Source organism: Protopterus annectens, chromosome 11.part0, assembly GCF_019279795.1.
Source record: "Protopterus annectens isolate FY-2018-M chromosome 11.part0, PAN1.0, whole genome shotgun sequence".
Classification (NCBI taxonomy): domain Eukaryota; kingdom Metazoa; phylum Chordata; order Ceratodontiformes; family Protopteridae; genus Protopterus; species Protopterus annectens.
The window spans coordinates 513,616,714-513,637,738 of NC_056745.1; the positions used below are offsets into that span (position 1 = coordinate 513,616,714).

A 21,025-nucleotide genomic window follows, 5' to 3' on the forward strand; every position below is an offset into this window, starting at 1 on the left:
ACATATATATATATATATATATATATATATATATATAGAGAGAGAGAGAGAGAGAGAGAGAGAAAGAGAGGGCTACAGTTATCTTTATTGAGTTTGTTGGTAACTTTTGGGGAGTGCACTGTACTCATATATATATATATATATATATATATATATATATATATATATATATACATACACACACACACACACACACACACACACACACACACACACACACACACACACACACACACACACACAACTGATTCAGTTGGCTTTAAGTAAATCATGGGAAAATATACAACAATGAAACCCACTGAATGAAATTCATCTCAACAATTAATATCATGTCCAATCACTTGTTCTGAGTGTTTTTTAGCAAATCTTCACAAGTGTACTACATTGTAGTTCAACAGCCCCTAGTGGTAGATAAAGAATAACCACTTTTAATGGCAGAACTGCAAGATACTATCTCCTGGACTGCAATGCATGTAGAACTATGACAATTTTTGAGGTCACCACAGTGGCTATGGTCTCAGAGTTAAAAACAGTCTGACAGGAATCTCAGGTACATCAGACATCTAAGCAAATAAACCTGACTTGGAAGTGTTGACAAATAATTGTGATTTCTTCTTTAGTGTATTATCTTGGACTCTGATAATGACCTAATACAGTTGTTTCTACGCAAGATTTTTTCCATAGATTTTCATCTGATGCCATAATGTTTTGATTGATGTCACTTTGATTCATTCCTTAACTTGCAGATGACAGGCCTTTCTGGTATTTTTATTATATTGCTGCTCCTGTTTCAAAGGGATTTTCTCAATAATTCTGATGACAGTATTCTGCTATCTGGTACAAGTGAACTAAAATGCATCAGCTCATCTGTATCTGTCTTCTTCCTACCTATTGCTGTGAGGGTGATAACTCTACAACTTACACAAGCATAGTTCTGCAGTCTAACAATGAAAGGCGAGTGAACGATCATACGTTCATAAGCAAGTACTAGGCTAGCTACCGTTTTTGGCCATTTTAAGGCTAGCTGATTTCCCTTTTTGTGCTCAAAATAACCTATCAAAATCTGGTTAGAGATTGGCCTCACCCATCCCATGGTTGATAATTTTATATTATTCCATAATAGGAATAACTGGGATAATTTCATGGAAAATTTGGGGAGACCCATGCCTAGGACAAAGCATTTAGGAGCTGCCTCTGTCCATTAGTACAAACTTGCAGTGTTAGGGCAACCCACTCCACCCCTAACTAAATATACCAATTCCGAGACTGCACTATAGTGGAAAACAGGGCAAAGATCACCATGGTGGACCAGTGGTTAATTTCCCGGAGTTAAATTGCAATGTTCTGGGAGTTCAGCATTGCGAACTTTCAATATTCTTGTGTCTGTTATTTGCAAGTCAACGTTCCGGTTAGTCGACGTTTTAAAGGGGACCCGTGCATATATGTGTGTTGGGGTATGTATGTGTATCTGTGTGTATATATGTGTATAACTTAAACAGCTATGTGATTCAGGGATTGCTAGTTTTTGTTTTAATTTCTGCTATTTTTTTCTAGTTATTTCTTCAAGGTTGAGGGGAAAGTTGTATAGCCTAATTTCCAGGGGTGTATAAATTCTTATCCAACAGCACAGACAGAGATGGTACTGCAAATACACCTATTGTTGGGGTAGGGACAGACTTGAGAGAGACACTGTGATTCATTGCTCGACTTTATAGGCAAATATAACTAAGTCAGTCATATTCTGATAACCAGTACCCAACGTTTACTATGTACATGTATCCTTGCACAGTAGGATTCTGGGTGGGACAGCAGCTTACTTTTTTTTACCTGTTTATATACCTATCAACCTGTTAGCACAAGCATGCTGGACAAAGTCAAAAGTAATGGGGGGGGGGGGTCAAAAGCCCAAACTTGGGGACAGATTTTATATATTGCTCTTATAAACTCAGAAAGTTGGTAGAATAACAAGTTTTGCATTTTCCTAAGGATATTAAGTCTCAAACTCAAATATGTGTCATTATTTTATGACTTCAGTCCTCAAAGATTTGTCAGAAAACCAAAACTTTTATGAGGTGTAGACCAAAAATATGAAGCAAAAATCCAGACATTCTATGATACTGGGACTGTCGTGATATGCCTGTTGCTAGACTATAGGCTGCCTACTACTTTGTTAGTGGTATAAAGGCTGCTGCAATTATAGGAGAAGAGGTTTTTGATAACAGAGTTAAAGGAAAATACATCTTTGTCATCCCGTCAGAGACGGGCTATAAAAAGGATGGGGGCACTTACTGAGGGGGTATTGTCAAATCTAGTGCATCTAGCAGTAAAATCACTTCATAGACAACATTAGATTTCCATGTCTGCTTGAACAGGAAGGGCAGAACAATTCTAATTAAGATGATTCTGCTTAAGCTGGTTGCTTCCAATCCTCATCTGTCTCTAGTGAATTTGTTCAGAAGTATCTGACTAGCAATCAGAGCTGCCTAGTTAACCTAGGAACATGGGTAGGGATTGTAACAGTTTGCAAACACTCGTAGCAGGAACATGTTACTGTGTAAGTGAATGCAGCAGGGACATGGCATTTCAGAAACTCAGGACCTAATATTTTGTAACCACATCACCTAAGCAAGTTGTTACACATAGATAACTAAAGCATTCTTGAACATGTGCTTTATTTTCTCATACTACTGCTCTGGTGAAACATTTGTAAGCAGATGATTTAAAGAAGTGGGGTTGAAACTAGGTGTAAATTAATAATTTCAACAGGTAACTTAAATTTGGGATATTGTGGCTAGCCTACTAATGGTCCTCTGGATTAAGAGTAGTTTTAACCTATGAACCTATACCTGAGACAAGGCTTTCCATAAGCACATAACCAGCAATTTAGCACATGCAAGAGGTCTACTACAGATTTTAAATACACACAAAATAGCAAAGTTTCTCTTCTTAAATTCATACTGTATGTATTTTAACACTTTGTTTCACTTAATTGTATATTTGAATGAGCAACATTGTATATTTTATTTTATGCCCCTGTAATTTTATTTTTTTCTTTGCAATGTGTGCTTCTGTTTCTTTTGTCTCTGTAAAAATCATGTTTTTTGGAGCTTATCTTCCTGGGTCTCCACTGAAAACTGGCCAGCTGGCCCAGTCGGACACTACCTGGTTAACAAATATAAATAAATTTTATATATGTATGTATGTGTGTGTGTATATATATATATATATATATATATATATATATATATATATATGTGTGTGTATGTACGTACATACACGTGACTATAAGCAGGAAAAAACACTAGTGTGTGGAGGGGTTATCCCTCATGATCAGTCATATGACAGCTAAAGTTTGAGCTTAATGTTTTACTTGCACGTCATGACACAACTGTCCCAGAATGTTTTTAATTCTTCAGTAGAAACTCCATTTGAGAGAGGTTTGCAGTGGTACTTAATGGTGGTGTGATCTGAAAGTTTTGTATATATATATATATATATATATATATATATATATATATATATATGGTTCTACCTCACTTCAACGACACGGAACATCGACGGAAATCGCGAGCCCCAGAAGATCGACAGCAGAAGACCGACGCGACGGGACCTAGAAGATCGACAAGCAGACCGACCCAACGGATGAAAGCACCGACGAGGATGCGAAATGGGAAAAGGCTGTGTAAGTATAAGTAGTGACGGACGTTAGGGCAAAAGTAAGGTAAGTGTGGATAGGGGTGGGTTAAGTGAGTTAGGTTAGGGAGCGGTCAGGTAGGTGTGTAGTGATTGTGTTTGGTTAGGGGGCGGATAAGTGAGTTAGGGTTAAGGAGCCGGTCAGGTAAGTGTGCGGTAGTGATTGTGTTTTGGTTAGGGCGGGATAAGTGAGTTAGGGTTAGGAGCGGGTCAGGTAAGTGTGCTGTAGTGACGGACCTTAGGGTTAGGGTTTGGGTTAGGGTTGTAGGTAGTTGTGTATGTGAGGTTTAGTGTGGGTTTGTAGGGATTTTGGTGTGCTTGTGTTGTGTATGTGGTTTTGGACGGGAATGTGTTTTGTTTGTTGATTGTGGTATTTGAAATGTATGAGGGTTCGTGTTTGTGTACCGCTGGTTATTTCGTTGTCGAGCACTTGGAATTACGTGTTTTTGTACCGTCGGTTATGTGGTTTCGTGATCATGCGTTGTCGGTGTTTTGGTGTTTTGTTTATGTGAGGTAGAACCATATAGATATATATATATATATATATATATATATATATATATATATATATATATATAATTTAATAAAAATACTTTAAAAATAACAATAAGGTGCATTCATTTTAATACTAATGCGGTTTCTGAATTTGTACTTTATTTAGAATGTAATTGTTAATTTGTCATTTGCTAAACTTTTTTCATATTCATTCATTTTAATTGGTGTATGAAAATGTCCTATATACTTGCTTCCATTCTGTCTTTTTCTGCCTTTAATTTAGGTCATGGCTGAAAAGGCTTATAGGGCCATCTTCTAAGACCAGTTTGCTTGCCTGTTTTTTCAGTCAGTCAGTTAAACATTTTTATTTATTCATTCAGTTGTCATTTAGTTTATCAGATGATGGAAGCAAGTCAATGTTATCTTGTTTAATTTTGAAAAGTATTATTCAGTATCGCAGTATTGATGCTAGCCTAAAAGTTATTGCTAAAAAATTATTTATGCCCCTTTAAATTATGTTTTCATTTTTCTGTTTTAGGTATAATAAAAATGCATATGACCTAAACAGGAACTTCCCTGATCCTTTTCAGAATAATACTGTTGAAATACAACCTGAAACACAAGCAGTGATGGACTGGATTCAAACAGAAAACTTTTTGCTCTCTGCTAATCTCCATGGAGGAACAGTTGTAGCGAACTACCCATATGATAATGCTGTATCAGGTAATTTATTGTTGAATTCTACTTGTACATAAAAGTTACTGAGTTTCACATTTCATTTATGGATTTCAAAATAAAAGTTTATTTTATTGTTTTTTTAAGAACAAGACTTGTACAAATGAAAATCCCCAAATATTAGATTTTTATATTAAATCATTTAAACATTGTACAGGATAAATTGATGAAATAGAAATGTGTTTCACTTGAAACATATGGTTAAATCCATCATTGACTAAAGATATACTTGCAAGATCTCCAGGAAGAGGAAAATGGTTTTGATCATTAATGAAGTATTATGTTTCACCAGCTTGTCTTTAACCCATATAATAAATAGATCACTTGTCATTCTGTTTATGGAGGGGTCCAACCTGAGGCTTAAGGTGAATATTAATTCATATTTAGAGAATGGGCGAAGCCAACATAGTCACCCTGTTGGAAAGCGAACATTCTGAAGTAGGGTGTTAATGTACAGATAAAGCCAAGTGAAGAAGCAAGTCTGACAGGTCATGGCAGCATATTAAGCTTCTGTAAATCTCAAACAGAAAAACAGCCAAGGGGGAGATGCTTTTTATGCTCGCAAAATGTGGCTTCGCTGTTTAGAGAGCATAAAAAAGTAAATCAGGAAAAAAGTAAGGGCATGTGCAAGAGTCTTTGTGTATATGTGTGTGTTTGTCACAGTCCCAACTGCTTTGACAGGGTTTGCTTGCATCTTTCCTCCTGTAAGACTTTCTTACATTGGCAAAAACCTTGTCCACCCACACAGTGTTTTTAGCACTGCCAGCCATCAAAAGCCCTCAACATAACAAAATGGAATTTGAAAAACATGAGTATTTCTGTTCAATGCTGGAAGTCTCAGCAAAAAACTCCTCTCCCTGCAAGCACTTCTTACCCTGGCATGCATTGATATGTGTATTGTCATTGAGACCTGGTTCAAGGCCACTGAGAGGACTCCATCAGTATAAGGTTTTAACAATTTTCATGCATTTAGGTCTGCTGCACTAGATGAAATTAATAAAGACTCTATGTTCATAAAACAAAATTTTACCTCTAGACTCATTAGACAGGATAACAACCAGGAACTCCTCAATGTCCAAACTACCATTAAAAAGCCCTTATCACGTCATAGATGACTGTAGGACCCCCCCCCCCTCCATTTGCCTCTTGACCCATATTTCTTACCTGATTAGTCCCATTCTTCTAGGGAGCTTCAACTACCCTTCCATCAACTGGGAGATATATACATCCCCGAACCTGTATTCACAGAGATTTCTGGATTTCATAAATACAAACTTTCTGGATCAGTTAGTCTGCATGCCAACTAGGTGAAAAGCCATCCTACATGGAAGCCAAGACTATTAAGAAAAAAGAAAATCCAGCAACTGTAGCCAGATACCAAAATTACACCATTTAATGCTTCTATGCAACATAAATAGGATTCACTGTGCAAACCTGTTTACTTGGTGAATCCTGTGTGTAAATGAGTAAAATAGATTAATTTTCGCATCTGCCACCTGTTGCTGGATTTTCTTGGTTTTCTCACCAATATGGACAACTCTATTTCCTACCAATTATAACTTCCTCCCAAGTTAAATCAGACCATAAATCTGTCACGTTCAGCATAAGACTGAAGTCAGAATCATCCTCCAAATAAATTGATATTCAGAGATTATACTAAAGCTAATCTACTAAAAGTGAGTGATGGACTTGCTAAATTCAGCATCCCCTTCCTACCTGATGATTCCTCTGCTCATCTGGATTTTTTTACAGCCAAATTCTGCCCACATGTAAATAGCTGCATTGCTGTATCTGTCCCCCCCCCAAAGTAAGTTCAATGTCAGATTTAAAAATAAACCTCTGTGGTGGAATCAAATATAAACAGGCTCTAAAATGAAAGAAGAAAGGCCTGTTGTGCATAAAAATAAATGTAACTCTCACATTACCAAACACACACTTGTGAAACTTAAAAAGATCTTTGGCCCCTGATTAAATCAATCAGACTTGGATATGAAGTAAAAATAGCCACTCAGGCTAAGGACAACCACAAAGCCGTGTTTAACTGTGTTAGAAACTTCAGAAACAATGTTTAGCACTGTGCAGAGCTAGTAGCAATTGACATCACATACTCAGGATATAGGTGATATGCTAGCAGCTGCATTTAGCTCTAATTTCAACCCACGCTTCTCCCCACATTCCCAGATCAAATATCAGCATCTACTTTCCCCTCAAATCTCCCAAAAACAAGTCCTGAAACCATTTTCCAAGACTAACACTGCTTCTGTGGGGTCAGATAACATACAAGGATGCCTACTACTGGTCAGTCTGAAACAGGACCTGTCAAACCCCCTACACAGGCTATTTGATATCCTCTAAACAGGCTTTGTGGCAAATGAATGAAGGACAGCAGCATTCACCCCTCTGCACAAAGGTGGGTCATCAATGAACCCAGATAATTATAGACCCGCAAGTCTGGCCAGCCTCATCTGTAAGGCTATGGAAGGGATCATTATGAAATTAATAGACAGAGACAACCTACTAACTCTTGATCCCAGATGGTGCAGTTTTTTCAAGGACAGATACTGCCTATTTAACATGAACATATTTAAAAGGGTTGCTGAAGCAACGGATGAGGAAAAATAAGTACACCCTGCATAACTAGACATCACAGAGGCATTCAACACCATCGCACACTCAAATGTATTTGACAAACCCATCTAGTTAAATGTAAATCCCTCTGTAAATCGTATAGCAAACTGGATCACTAATAGAATAATCCAAGACATTATGATGGACAGCTCTACCTCCTCCAAAAGACCTGTTACTAGTGGTGTATCCCAAGGTTTTGTCCTTGGGCCATTCTTCTTGGGGGGATTTACTTCTTGGAGGTCAAACTTCATGTCAAGGATTTATGGCTGACCAAGTCTGCATATGAATTTAAACTTGGTGCCATCATAAACTCTCTAGAAGACACCAAGATCCTCCAAGAGGGCTTGTCCCAAACAAATAGCTGGTGTCAAAACCACTGAATAAAACTAAAAGGCAAAAAAAAGTATAATTGTTTTCTTTGGCAAGCATGATGTCCCCTGTAACTATCACATTGACAAACCCCTGAAATTGATACAGTAGTTAGGGACCTGCAAACCTACGTAGACAGTGAACTGTCTTTTGATCACTATGTATCAACAACTGTAAGTCCTTTTTTGTTGTTCAGTTTATTAGTACGGGTATGGCCTCCACTTCTAGGAATCTGATCATTTCCCCATATTAGGCTAGTCATTGAGTATAATGCCCCTTTGCTATATACCTGTCCAAACCCTTAACACATGTTGAATTACGTCAGTGCTTTTTCACCAAGAAAGCAACATCCTACAAAAAATAAATAAAGTATTGAAAAAAAGACCCTAAATCATAAAAGCTGCACTGACCATTTCAAAGCCCCATCCTTCGTTTTGGTATCTTACACGTTACTGAGGGGTGATCTCTGCTTCACCTACACAGCCTCAACTGACTCCATCCTTTCAGACATATACTGCACATCCACAAGTCCAATGGTGGCATAAACACAGACTCAAGCAATCTTAAGCTCTTCTGCAACATAAATCGAACATTTAGAGCAATAGATACATATTGCAGAGAACACCACTTCTCTGGAATCCTTTCCATGCAAGGCAGAGTATGTCTGATGCTCTGTTCAAGCATAATAGGGTGCAAATGGATGTGATATCATGAATTAACACCTGGTTTAGCACCTTTGTCCCTTTTGTATAGGAGTAACAAATATCTTGGCTTTAGGATATTTGCACTTAAAATAGACTGAGTTTATACATGTACTGTAAGGGCTATAAATGTATGGGGAATATATGCTCCCAAAAGATCCTCATGAATAAATAACCTAGTAAGTACATATGAACCTATTTGGCAAACTTCCCTTTTCCTTACTGTAAATGGGTCTGCCTTTCTGAATGGCCAAGGCCCTGAAGAAAGCAAGATGCAATGTCACAGTTTTACTTCCTTTGTTAGAGTTTGGCTTTATAGCAGTCCTTAAGGATATACAAGCAAAGATATTTCAGAGTCTGTCCATAGTTGTATTAGCTGGGCAACTTGGAGGAATGAGTGAATAATGTCTGTGATTGTCTACTTTTGACTGACGTAGAGGCATGAATGAAGAGCTGAAAGACTACAAATCTGATTGACTGAATGAGTGACCACATGTGACTGTCTCTTCTGTGTATAACTGCTGTTAGAGTGAGGGAAGGCTTTTTGGAAGTTTCTTTGTTCAGTCTCTGCTGTGGAAAATTCCAGCTGTTGTCAGACTTTTAACAGCTTTTTTCCTTTCCCCACTTGACTGAACTTTGACTAAAGTATGAGTTGAGAGAAAAGAGAGCGTTTGCTTTGCAGACATTAAGCTTTCTTCCACATCCTGTGATTTTTATTATCCTTTTGGACCTCTTGACCCCTTATTTTCACAGAGTTGGATCGTGTCTAGTTTATCTATAGCTGTCAGGTTGTCTACGTGTCTTTTGCTGAAGTGCAATGTCCAGGAGATGAGAGGCCCGTTTTCTGTTAGGAAAACAAGTCTTAGATTTACATGGCTTTATGCAGTCTTCTCTTCAGTGGCTTTGTTACACGTATACAGCTTATTTATAAGGAGAATAGCAAGGTTAATACAAAGCAACACATGAAGACAGGGTTAAGAAATGCAATCACTACACAGCAGCAATGTCACTGTGCAAGCAATACTCAATAGCATCAAAGACCATAGTAAATATTACTAATGATAAAAAAAAAATTTTAAAATATTTTTTAATAAAGAATGCTTTTTATTTAGTTACCCTAAAAAATAAAAAAAAAAACAAGGAAGAGTGAAATCTTTGCAAAAGAAACAAAGACAATCTGATTTCAGTAAAGCATTCTAGGTTGGTTTTGGTGACTCCTGCTACTACTTCTGGTACCTTTTTATCACAATCGGCAAAACCAACCTTGAATGTTTTTCTGAAATCAGCTTGTCTGTGTTTCTTTTGCAAAGGTTTCACTCTTCTTCCTTGTTTCTTACTTTTTAGCGTGACTAAATAAAAAAATTCTTTTTTTATCTTTTTTATTTTTTATTCTTTAATTGAAATATTGTCCCTGTATCATTACGGTACAGACTTGCAGTCAACTAAAATGCATATTGTTAGTCGTATCATTTGAGAAATGTTTTCCTGTCCTTTTGCACTTTATGCTTCCCTTGTACATGTCATTCCTATTCATTGTGTGTGTGTGTATCTGCATGTTATTCTGGATTGTGTGTGTCTGTGTGCGCATGTGTGTCTGTGTGCGCATGTGTGTCTGTGTGCGCACGTGTGTCTGTGTGTGTGTGCGGATGTGTGTCTGTGTGTGTGCGCGTGTGTGTCTGTGTATCTGTGCGTGTCTGTGCGCGTGTCTTGTGTGTGTGCGCTTGTCTGTGTATCTGTGCGTGTGTGTGTGCGCATGTGTGTGTGTCTGTGTGTGCACGTCTGTGTGCGCACGTGTGTGTGTGTGTGTGTGTCTGTGTGTGTGCACGTCTGTGTGTGTGTGTGTGTGTGTGTGTGTGCGCGTCTGTGTGTGTGTGCACGTCTGTGTGTGTGTGCTCTGACCATTTGTGGTTCATTGGCGAGACAGAACCACAGTGGGACAGAGCCACAACCCAGTTTCAATAAAAAGCATTCTAAAAATCATGCTTTCTTTTCAAGCAACTCAGCTATGCAGCTGCAAACACTTGTTTTTAGTTTCACTTTCTTCAGCTGCATACATAATGAACATCAAAAGCTAGATAATTTAATCCTCTCATGTTATGCACATATCCGGTGTTCTTAGTCTAAATGTAAATGCTCTGTGGCTTAATAAAGCTCTCTATCGCATTGCCACAGTTATGGAATGCTGATTTAGCGATCTTTTTACTTTTCAAATAGAACAAACTCTGAATAACATTAACAGGCAACTGATGGTAGTTTGACACTTTTTCGTTTTGATTTTTATTTTTTGTTCGCAAGTTATTTACAAATGCAGCAAGTTCTAGATTCTGAAGTTGCTCTGTTAAATGATAACTTGCAAGGAAAAAAAATATGTGGAACTAGATATGCAGTTAGCATGTAGATAAAACAACCTGCAGAGAAATCTGGTGTTCTGCCATTAATTTAAAAAAAAAATACAGCTTTGGAGCAATTTCCTGTCTGTAACCATCTCTAGCCAAATGGCTACAGATCGCGTCTTTATTTGTATGTTTAAGAAGACCGAGAGAATGCATCGAGTGAAGTAAACCATCACCGCAGAAGCTTGAGTGGGAACAAAACTTTGACATTATGTTTCTTGATAGAATGAACATAATTCTGCAACATGCTACTTTGAAGGAAGTGGGGAGGAGTGTTGGTGATGTTATACAGTGGGTGGGGATAAGAATGCCAGTAGAATGAAGAGCTTGGTCTGAATTTTATGCACTGGGATTGCCCCTTTAAGGATTGTGTGTGTCTGTGCACGTGTCACTGTATATCTGGAAGTTATTCTGAATGGATTGCGAGTGTGTGCATGCATGTAAGTGTGTGTCTTTGTGTGCAGTTCTGTCCCTGTATGGTTCATTACCAAGACAGAGGGACAGAGCCACAAACCCAGTTTAAATAGAAAGCATGCTAATAACTATGACTTCTGATATTAGTAATGTATATATATATATATTTTTTTGTTTGTTTTAGTCAATGGGTTTTCCTCTAAAAATAGGTGTTGACAAAGCAAAAGGTGGCACAAAAACTTATTTTCCTTCTGGTGGCAAAATCTTCACATTTCCCTGGATAGGGAAGATCACCCCCTAGCTTCATTATTTAACTCCTATGTTGCCAAATGTCAGAGAGAGAGAATGAAGTTAACTGCAGCAACTTTGGCTGAAAAATGTTGTCTTTAACATAAGATATTTTATTTCCAGTTTTGTGATCATTGTCCAAGTTAGTTGTTGGCATGTCAGTCAGATGTCACAGCTAAAACTCTGCTGAGAATTACCGTGAATAATTTTATAAGATGTTTCACTTTTAGTCTGTACTGCCCCACAGCCTTTTTCTAATGAGTAGTGTATAGGCATAAGAGATCTTGCCCAACATTACTTGCTGTTTCTTTTCTAAGAAAGGTAAAATGGTGAGTGTGACGCCCATGCACTGGCCCAGCAATCAAGGAAACCTCAGTCCTCACCACTAACACCAGTGAGGGGCATCCATATAGGGAAAGGATAACAAATATATACACAGTAAAGTACAATTTCCCTTAAGAGCACACAGAGATCACATTCAGTCTGGGGCTGGTTTCTCCCTTTCTCTCCAGGTCCCCAATAATACACCCCACTGGCACAGCTATAGGGTCCAGATCTCAGCCTAGTGGGCAAGCTAAAACCTCCAGCACCCTCTCTGTCCAACCAGTGCTTTGTGTCCCTGCCCAAGTAGCTGGCACACACTTTGAAATAAGAGTTTATACAACCACACAGACAGTCCTGGGGAAGGCTGGCACAGGTTCTCCAGCTGTGCCCCTTTTCTGCCCAGTCTAAAAGGTAGTACCAGCTGCCACCACCCACTAATGTTTATCAGCTACTCAAAGGCCCTTAAAAGGGTGTCCAATTGTTAATGTGCAGTATTATTATCCAAATGGTAAGTGTGACAGAACAGTCAAGGTTTATTAGCTTGACTTGGTACAGCATCACTATATATATGCAATGTACTCTAGAGCTTAAATTATCTCTCTGCAAAACAACCACAGCTGAAAAGTTTAAAATATTTAATAAAAAATGCAAGACAATACTTCTTACTGTACAGTGCTAGTCAAGAGTTTAGAGGTCTCAGAGAAATACGTAAAATAATACGGTAGAAAAGTTCTGACATTACAGAAAACAAACTAGTCTCATCTTCCTATTTCCTAGCTATATAAAAGAGAAAACACAGTTCTAAATAGCTTACATATAGAGCAAGACAGTGTGGGTGATCTTGGATGTTCTCAAGACAAATGCTCAGAGCTCTCTGATTCTCTCTTTAAATTGATAATACAGAGCTGCTTCACATGACATCATTCTTCACACTTCTCTAGTGTTACCAGGCTAACAGAAAATACATTTACATTCTTTACATCTGGTCAAAAACCAAAGCAAATAAAGGACATTTATACATGCAAGTTCTAGCCATTAACTCTGGTCTTAAAACAATAGGCAGGATGCCTCCTTCTAGACATATTGGCTCCAAATTTTGACATCAAAGACTGTCATTAAATGTTTTCTTACAGCAGAGTGCACTGTTATATTTTTGCAGTTCAATATCCAGTGCAGTCTTTTCACATTTAAGAGAACAAGCCTGTGGCTTACATTAATATTTACAAATGACAGAATTATCTACAAAATTCTGTCTGGCTAGGCTGGCAGCCTTCACCTATCTTCACAGTGAGTTTTCAAAGAAATTCCTTGATAAGACCTTATAAGATAACTTTTATCTTTCATCAGGGTTTGTAGTGTACAAGTTACCATAGACGATAATTAGATTTGATAAGATCATGTTTCTTGAGGTATCTACCTTATTTGTTTAAGCATTATAAATGCCATGTACCTGTTTTAATGCTTCTTTTTTTTTTTTTGCTGGCTGATTTGTTTATAAACAAAAGGAAGCACTGTATAACAATTTAGCATAGTCTGTCACTTAATGGACTACAGAGGGATTCTGTTATGAAATGCTCCACTTCTCTGTCCTTTTTCTCCCTGTTTACTGATGTTCTTCGTGTTTCACTGTTGCAGTCATTACATTTGGGTAATCTGCTGGCAGGTTGCCATCAGTCGGCCTGAATCCCAAAGTCTTGGGTCCTGCGTTGGTTGCTGTCTTCTCTTCCATGATGTCAGGTTGTCAGGGGTATAAAACATACAGCCGACTCCATTTTCTTTAGTCTTTCTTGCCGCGCAGTGCCCAAAGCAGAAGCATTTCGCAAGTGCTGGTCGGCCGACTACTGAAATATTTGCGTTTGAGTTTCAGAACCGAAGTTGTCAATAAAGCTAAGTACCCCGTTGGGGAAACTTTTTTCTTGCTTTTTACTGATGTCAGAAAAAGTTAATTGTATTACTTGTGGGAAGCAAATACCTCATAAGGATTTCCATTTATACTGTATTCCTTGCCTAGGCCCTGATCACAAAGTGCCTGGCTGTCGGTTTTGTGCTAGATTTAACCAATGCATTATTAAGCAGCGGTATGTTTTTGCATCTAAGTATTTTGGAAACAGATTTAACTACCCAGAGATGTCGTCGGATAGCAATCCAACTACTGGAGTATATAAAAATGCAAAGAAAAGGACAGAGAAAGGCAGTCGAGATGCAAAACCGATGATGAAGCTTCTCCTAAGCCAGTCGCTGGTACTCGGTGAGGTGCTTTCACAGCCCCTGATACCCGCTACCTTTGAGTCGCAGGCCTCTACCGACACCCATGTGGAGTCCGGCTTGCCACAAGATACTCAAGGTATTGGACCGATAAATGTATCTCACTCAGATGGGTCCGGAGCCACTGAGCAGACACCAGCTTCTGAGGGTGTATTCAGACCTCAACAGTTTTATATCAAACCGAAAGCTGCAAAACCTAAGGCAAAGACGCCTTCAAAACTAAAAAAACGATGCCTGAGCCACGTGCACAGGCCTCTATGCCTAAAAAACAGATGATCAAAATGGCTGAAGACCTTATTACCTTGATCAGGGGTACCCATCCACCTCCAGATAAGAGGCCTAGGCAAGACACTGACTATGAATCTTCAGATCAGGTTTCTATTTCTTCCGATTCCTCTTCTGATCAGGAATTATCTTTACCTCCCTATGAGGATTCTGATGCTGAGGAGTCTATTCCATCTGCATCTCCTCCTGAGGATTATTCATTTGGAGAAACCTTGCATACTTTGAGGGAGCATTTTCACTGGGAGAGTCAAGACTTCTTAGAATCAAAAAAGAGGCTCAGGGATTTCCTCCTTCACCCTCAGCACAAGCCTTTAGCCCTTCCCCCTGTGTCAGACATTGTGGATGATGTTTTTTCGGAGTCAAGCCTGACCCCTGACTCTTTACCTCCGGCTCCCAGTAAGCCTGACAGGTATTACAGGGTCCCTGACTCTCAGAAATTTTTAGCAAAAATAGAGCCCAAAAAGCAGCAATATAGCAGAAACAAATATAAAACCCCTTGTGAACAAGGAGCAAAAAATCCAGGCTGAGAATGTATTCCAAAATAACAGCAAGATCCCACGAATAAATGTTCAGGTACCAGTTTATTAACAGAGGACACAAGCGCTTTCACAGTTGCTTCTTCAGGTGCAACTCCTGCCATAAAAGCACACACCTTATATACTCTTCCTAATTAGTCTAAATGATCAATTAACATACTAAAACATTTAAAAAGATAGTACACATAAAAATAATACCTAGTTGAAATGCATTTGTATTACAAGATACACATACTAGAACATTTTAAAAGATAGTACACATAAAAACATAAATAAATATTATCTAATTGAAATGCATTTGTAATAGTGGACAGTGAAATTATACATATAAATATATTCATATAAAAAATTATGTTTATTCATAGTTACACCTGAAGAAGCGACTGTGAAAGCGCTTGTGTCCTCTGTTAATAAACTGGTACCTGAACATTTATTTGTGGATTTCTTGCTGTTATTTTGGAATACATTCTCAGCCTGGATTTTTTGCTCCTTGTTCACAAGGGGTTTTATATTTGTTTCTGCTATATTGCTGCTTTTTGGGCTCTATTTTTGCTGATTGTTTTCCTGTTTTGTGAGCCTGCCACCTATTCCATTATGGCTGAGGATGCTATACAAATTGAACTGGACTTTAATCCTGAAACTCGAGGCATGTCACAAGGTAGTGTTGATACATTTATTTCTAAAATTAGAGATGTGAACAACCCTTTGTTGAATGCTGATCTCGAATGTGCTGAAGAAGCAGATACTACTATTGACTTTTTATCATTAAGGACTGACTTACTTGATTTGGAGAGGTTACTCTCCAAATTAGCAAGAACACAGTATGAAAAGTTTCACCTAGAAGTATGTATAGAACAGAAACTTGTGCCCAGAGGGCTAAGAATACTGAAGATGCCAGCTGAAACTGACTGATACGCTTCTTCTAACTGAATGGCAAAAGCTTAATATTGCCACCAGTTTCAGTTATATTAAATTGTTGATTACAGCTGCTGCAAGACGTGAGAATAAACTGTTGGAAGATATCAGAAATAAGTACTTGTACCTAGCATTCCTAGCATAAGTAATACATACATTCTCAGCCTGGATTTTTTGCTCCTTGTTCACAAGGGGTTTTATATTTGTCTCATAAATTTTTATTTAGAAACCCTGCTGTTGATCCTGAAACTATTTCACAGGGTCCAAAAAGAGTTAAGGCCTCAACAGCAAATAACCTTACCCCCTCCGACAGAGATTCAAGGGCGCTGGACAGATGGGGAAAAAAGGTTTATACATCTGCAACCTTAGCAATTGGGGCCTTAAACTGTCAGTTTCATATGCTAAGTACCAACAACATGTTATGGGATTGCTGAAACAGAAAATGATGTTGATTTTAGAATGTGCAGAAAATAAGGAATTGCAGGAATTATTGCATGCAGCTGAACAAGTTGGAAAGCACAATTTGAAATGTGGTTTTAATTCTTTAGAGGCCTCCTGCAGGGCCTCAGTTACTGGATCTGTGATTAGGAGGCATGCGTGGTTAAAGGAACAAAATTTGCCTGATCATGTTAAAGCTAAATTGCTAGATGCACCTTTACAGCATTATTCTCTGTTTGGAATTAAGGCAGAAGAGGTTTTAAAGAAAATGGAAGACAAAGCTAAGTCTATGCAAACTGTTAAAGATTTCTTACAAGTGCAGCCACCTATATTCAGTAGGCACTGGCCTACAAAAAAATGGTCCTGAACTGTGTCAGAGCTCAAAGGGGCAAATCCAGACACCCTAAGGGTTCCAGGTACTAGGCTCAAGACTCATACAGCTCAAAGCAATGGGGTGCATCCACCTCCAAATCTGGAGGAGATAAAGCGCAAACCTATAGAAAGCAATCCCAATGACTTCCCTCTGCCTACACCAAGCACTTAACTTTTGGCAGCACCCGTAGGGGGAAGATTAGCACTTTTTGCTCAAAATTGGCAATTAATAACCCAGGACAAGTGGGTACTGAACATCGTATCACAGGGATACAGATTGTATTTCCACACACTGCCAGTGATGAATGGTTGGCCAGACCTGCTAAAAAGCCAATGGGCAGAGGCACAGAAACAGGTTACGTCCCTCATGGATATGGGGGCCATTCAGACAGTACCAGAACAGGAAAAAGGACAAGATTTTTACTCAAGACTGTTCTTGGTACCCAGAAAGGACAAGGCCTGACGGCCAGTACTGGATTTATCAATTTGGAACACATACCTGGACATTCCAAAATTCAAAATGCTCACCTTGCAACAGCTTCTGCCCATGCTGGGCAAGAATGCTTGGCTGGTGACTTTAGACTTAGAGGCATACCTGCATGTCCCAGTAAGGCAGTCGTGCAGAAGATACCTCAGATTCAAGGCTGGCGTAATGCATTACCAATTCTCTGCACTGCCCTTTGGCTTATCTACTGCACCCAGGGTCTTTACAACGTGCCTGGCACCAGTAATTGCATTTTGCAGACAAAGTATTCAAATATATCCTTACTTAGACGATTGTCTCTTTCAAGCAGAGAACAAAGACACTCTTCTACGACACCTGGTGTTTGTGAAAAGGCTTCTAGCATGCCTAGGGTACAGAATAAACGAAAAGAAATCGCAATTGGTAACCTCTCAAAAGATAACATTCCTGGGTGCAAGCTTGCATACTACTGCCCAGATGGCTTACCTCATGCCAGACAAAGGCAACTGACTACTTCAAACTGATGGCAACAAAAACCCAGTCTTCTGCAAGACAAATTCTGCAGGCTCTGGGCTTCATGGCATCCTGCATCCTACTAATTCCATATGCAAGACTGCATATGAGGAAACTTCAATGGTACCTAAAATGTTTATGGAGTCTACATTCACACAGTCTGGAAACAATGATTCCTCTCATCCCCTGCCTGCAACAGGGTTTCTATGGTGGGCAAAGGCCTGTCACCAAAACATGGGATGGCCCTTCACTCTACCCCCTGCCAGCCAAACCTTAACAGATGCATTAGATTATGCCTGGGGGGCCCACATGGCAGGAAGATGCATTCATGGCATATGGGCACCAAATCAAATGCATCTACATATCAACCAGAAAGAGATGCTAGCTGTTCAAAATGCCCTAACAGCTTTCAAGGACTTACTTCATCCAGGACAACTACTGATAAAGACGGACAACACCGCAGTCATGTGGTATATAAACAAGCAAGGGGGCACACACTCATACCCCCTTTGCAGGTTAGCCATGGCACTGTGGGTCACAGCTTTGACCTACCAAATAAGTCTTCAAGCTCAATTCCTGCCAGGAAAACAGAACACTCTGGCAGACGATTTAAGCAGAAACCTTATGGATCCTCACGAGTGGAAACTAAATCCGCAAGTAGTATTCAACATGATAACAGAGAAATGGGGGAGCCCAGACATAGATCTATTTGCCTCTCCTCAAAATTATCTATTGAAAAGATTCTGCACAAGGACTTATCACAGACAAGCATGAAAAGTGGATGCCTTATCCTGTCAGTTTACGCCTTCCCTCCTCTGCCTCTTCTACCCAAAGTCCTCCTAAAAGTCAAACAAGAGAAGCCAAAGATGACATTAATTGCCCCGGACTGGCCCCGCCAATATTGGTACCCAATCCTAAGGAACTTGTCTCAATACCCAATTTGGACCTTGCCTCAAAGACCACAACTACTGTTCCAGCAAAACAATCAGATCCTGCACAATCAACTACAGACTCTGAACCTGACAGCATGGCTAATCATGTAATCATATGAACGACACCTCTCAGAAAGCTGTGATAGATGTCATTTTGGAAGCCAGAAGGCCTAGTACTAGAAAATCTTATGCTGACAAATGGAAGAGATTCTGTGCTTGGAATCAAGCACAAGGAACTGATAAGCAGAACCACATATTCCTCAGATATTATAATACTTAACTGAGATGCTTGACAAAGGCCCATCTTTCTCATCAATCAAAATCCATGCCTCTGCCATTTTGGCTCATTACAATACAGAGCTACCAATCTTTTCTCATCCTTCACTGAAGCAGTATCTTAGAGGAGCCAAAAACCTAAGGCCTCCTAGAAGATCACCATTACCGGCATGGGACCTCAATTATGTGTTGGAAAAGCTCACCCTGCCTCCATTTCAGCCAGCCGCTACTGTTGATATAAAGTTTGTATCATGGAAGACAGCTCTGCTACTAGCAATTACTTCAGCAAGAAGAGTTTGAGCTAGAGGCCCTCATGACTGTAGAGTCTTTTATCATATTTTACCCAGACAGGGTGTCTCTAGAGGACAAATCCTACTTTTGTGCCTAAGGTGGTTTCCAGTGTGGCTCTTAACCAAACAATTCATCTGCCAACTTTTTATCCAAATCCGCAGAACAAAGGGGAGAGAATTTTGCATTCCTTGGACGTACACAGACAGCTTAGATTCTACTTGAGCAGGACAAAATCTCTAAGAAAAACTGAGCAATTACTAGTGTCATATGCTGCAGGATCAGAAGGAAAGGCTATCTCAAAGCAGACCATTTCAAAGTGGATAAGCCACTGCATCCGTTTCTGCTACTTACACCATGGTAAACCTGTGCCCAAGGGCATTAGGTCTCATTCCACCAGAGCTGCAGCTACTTCAGCAGCTTTTCTCAGAGGAGTACCAACCAAAGACATTCTAGAGGCTGCTACTTGGAATTCTGTTCACACCTTTACAAAGCATTACCATTTGCCTCTCTACTCTAAGTCCAGGGCAGGCTTTGCCACTGCAGTGCTGCAGGGCCTTATAGCTGCACCTAATGCTGTTTAGCTCCAGACTCCCAACCATAGCTTTGGGATTCTACCCAAATGTAATGACTGCAACAGTGAAACATGAAATACATAGTACAATTGTGTACACTTACCATAAATGTAGATGTTCGAGTGTATTCACTGTTGCAGTCCAGGTTACCCTCCTGCCATCCCTCTGTCATTCTACAGTTTATCTTTCCTTCTCTATCTTCTACAACCTATGTGGTGTATTTGCTTGTAGATGAAGGTAAAGTTTATATTGATGCTTTATATATATATATATATATATATATATATATATATATATATATATATATATATATATATAATATTGCTACCTTTTTGGGGGCAAGAAAAACTAAAGAAAATGGCGTTGGCTGCATGTTTTATACTCCTGACGACCTGACATCATGGAAGAGAAGACAGCAGCTGATGCAGGACCCATGACTTTGGAATTCAGGCCGACTGAGGGCAACCTGCCAGCAGATTACCCAAATGTAATGACTGCAACAGTGAATATGTTCGAACATCTATATTTATGGTAAGTGTACACAACTGTTCTTTCCTACTATGAATAAACAGCAATACAGCATGTAAAATATTTTAAATTGACTGTTTTTCTCCACTAGAACAGTACCATACTGTACTGTGGGGGGTTCACTTTCAAAAAAACTTTTGTCCCGCCCTGATAAAGCTTGCTACAGTCTCCAATTCATTGACGTCATCAACATCTATGAATACAGGTAGTTTTCTGGCCAATTCCTTCCCCAAACCTGACATTTCCATGACCTTCCTAAAAGCCCATCCATGCTGTGATGTCATAGCAGCCTGTCCCTTTCCATACCCATACAGAAAGTAAAGGCTAGAACAAGGAAACAGTACATGAGTCAAGTCTCCTACTGTGAGACGTCAGTCACAGGTGGTAACATCTCAAATTACCCTTAGCACTTTGACAGCTAGGGAAGTTAGGTGTGAAGGGGGATGGGAAATGAGTCAAAGTAGTGGCCATTCTAAAAAGAAACAGCAGTAAAAAGCACTTTGAAAGTTTGTTCTGTGGCATTTGCACTGTTTGTGTTTTAAGTAGTCACTGAATGGCATGAAATGTTACTTAAAACTAACTGGCTGAAAGACAGCAGT

The 21,025-nt window shown here is 39.2% G+C and overlaps 1 protein-coding gene across 1 annotated transcript in view; it reads left to right on the plus strand.

The window, feature by feature from the left end:
* The window catches only part of CPM (carboxypeptidase M), a 767,990-nt gene that overhangs the window by 299,730 nt on the left and 447,235 nt on the right, over positions 1 to 21,025 (plus strand). Inside the window, exon 3 of the mRNA XM_044087221.1 lies at positions 4,727 to 4,911. Coding sequence (XP_043943156.1) covers positions 4,727 to 4,911 — 185 coding nt within the window. The remainder of the gene's footprint in view (positions 1 to 4,726; positions 4,912 to 21,025) is intronic.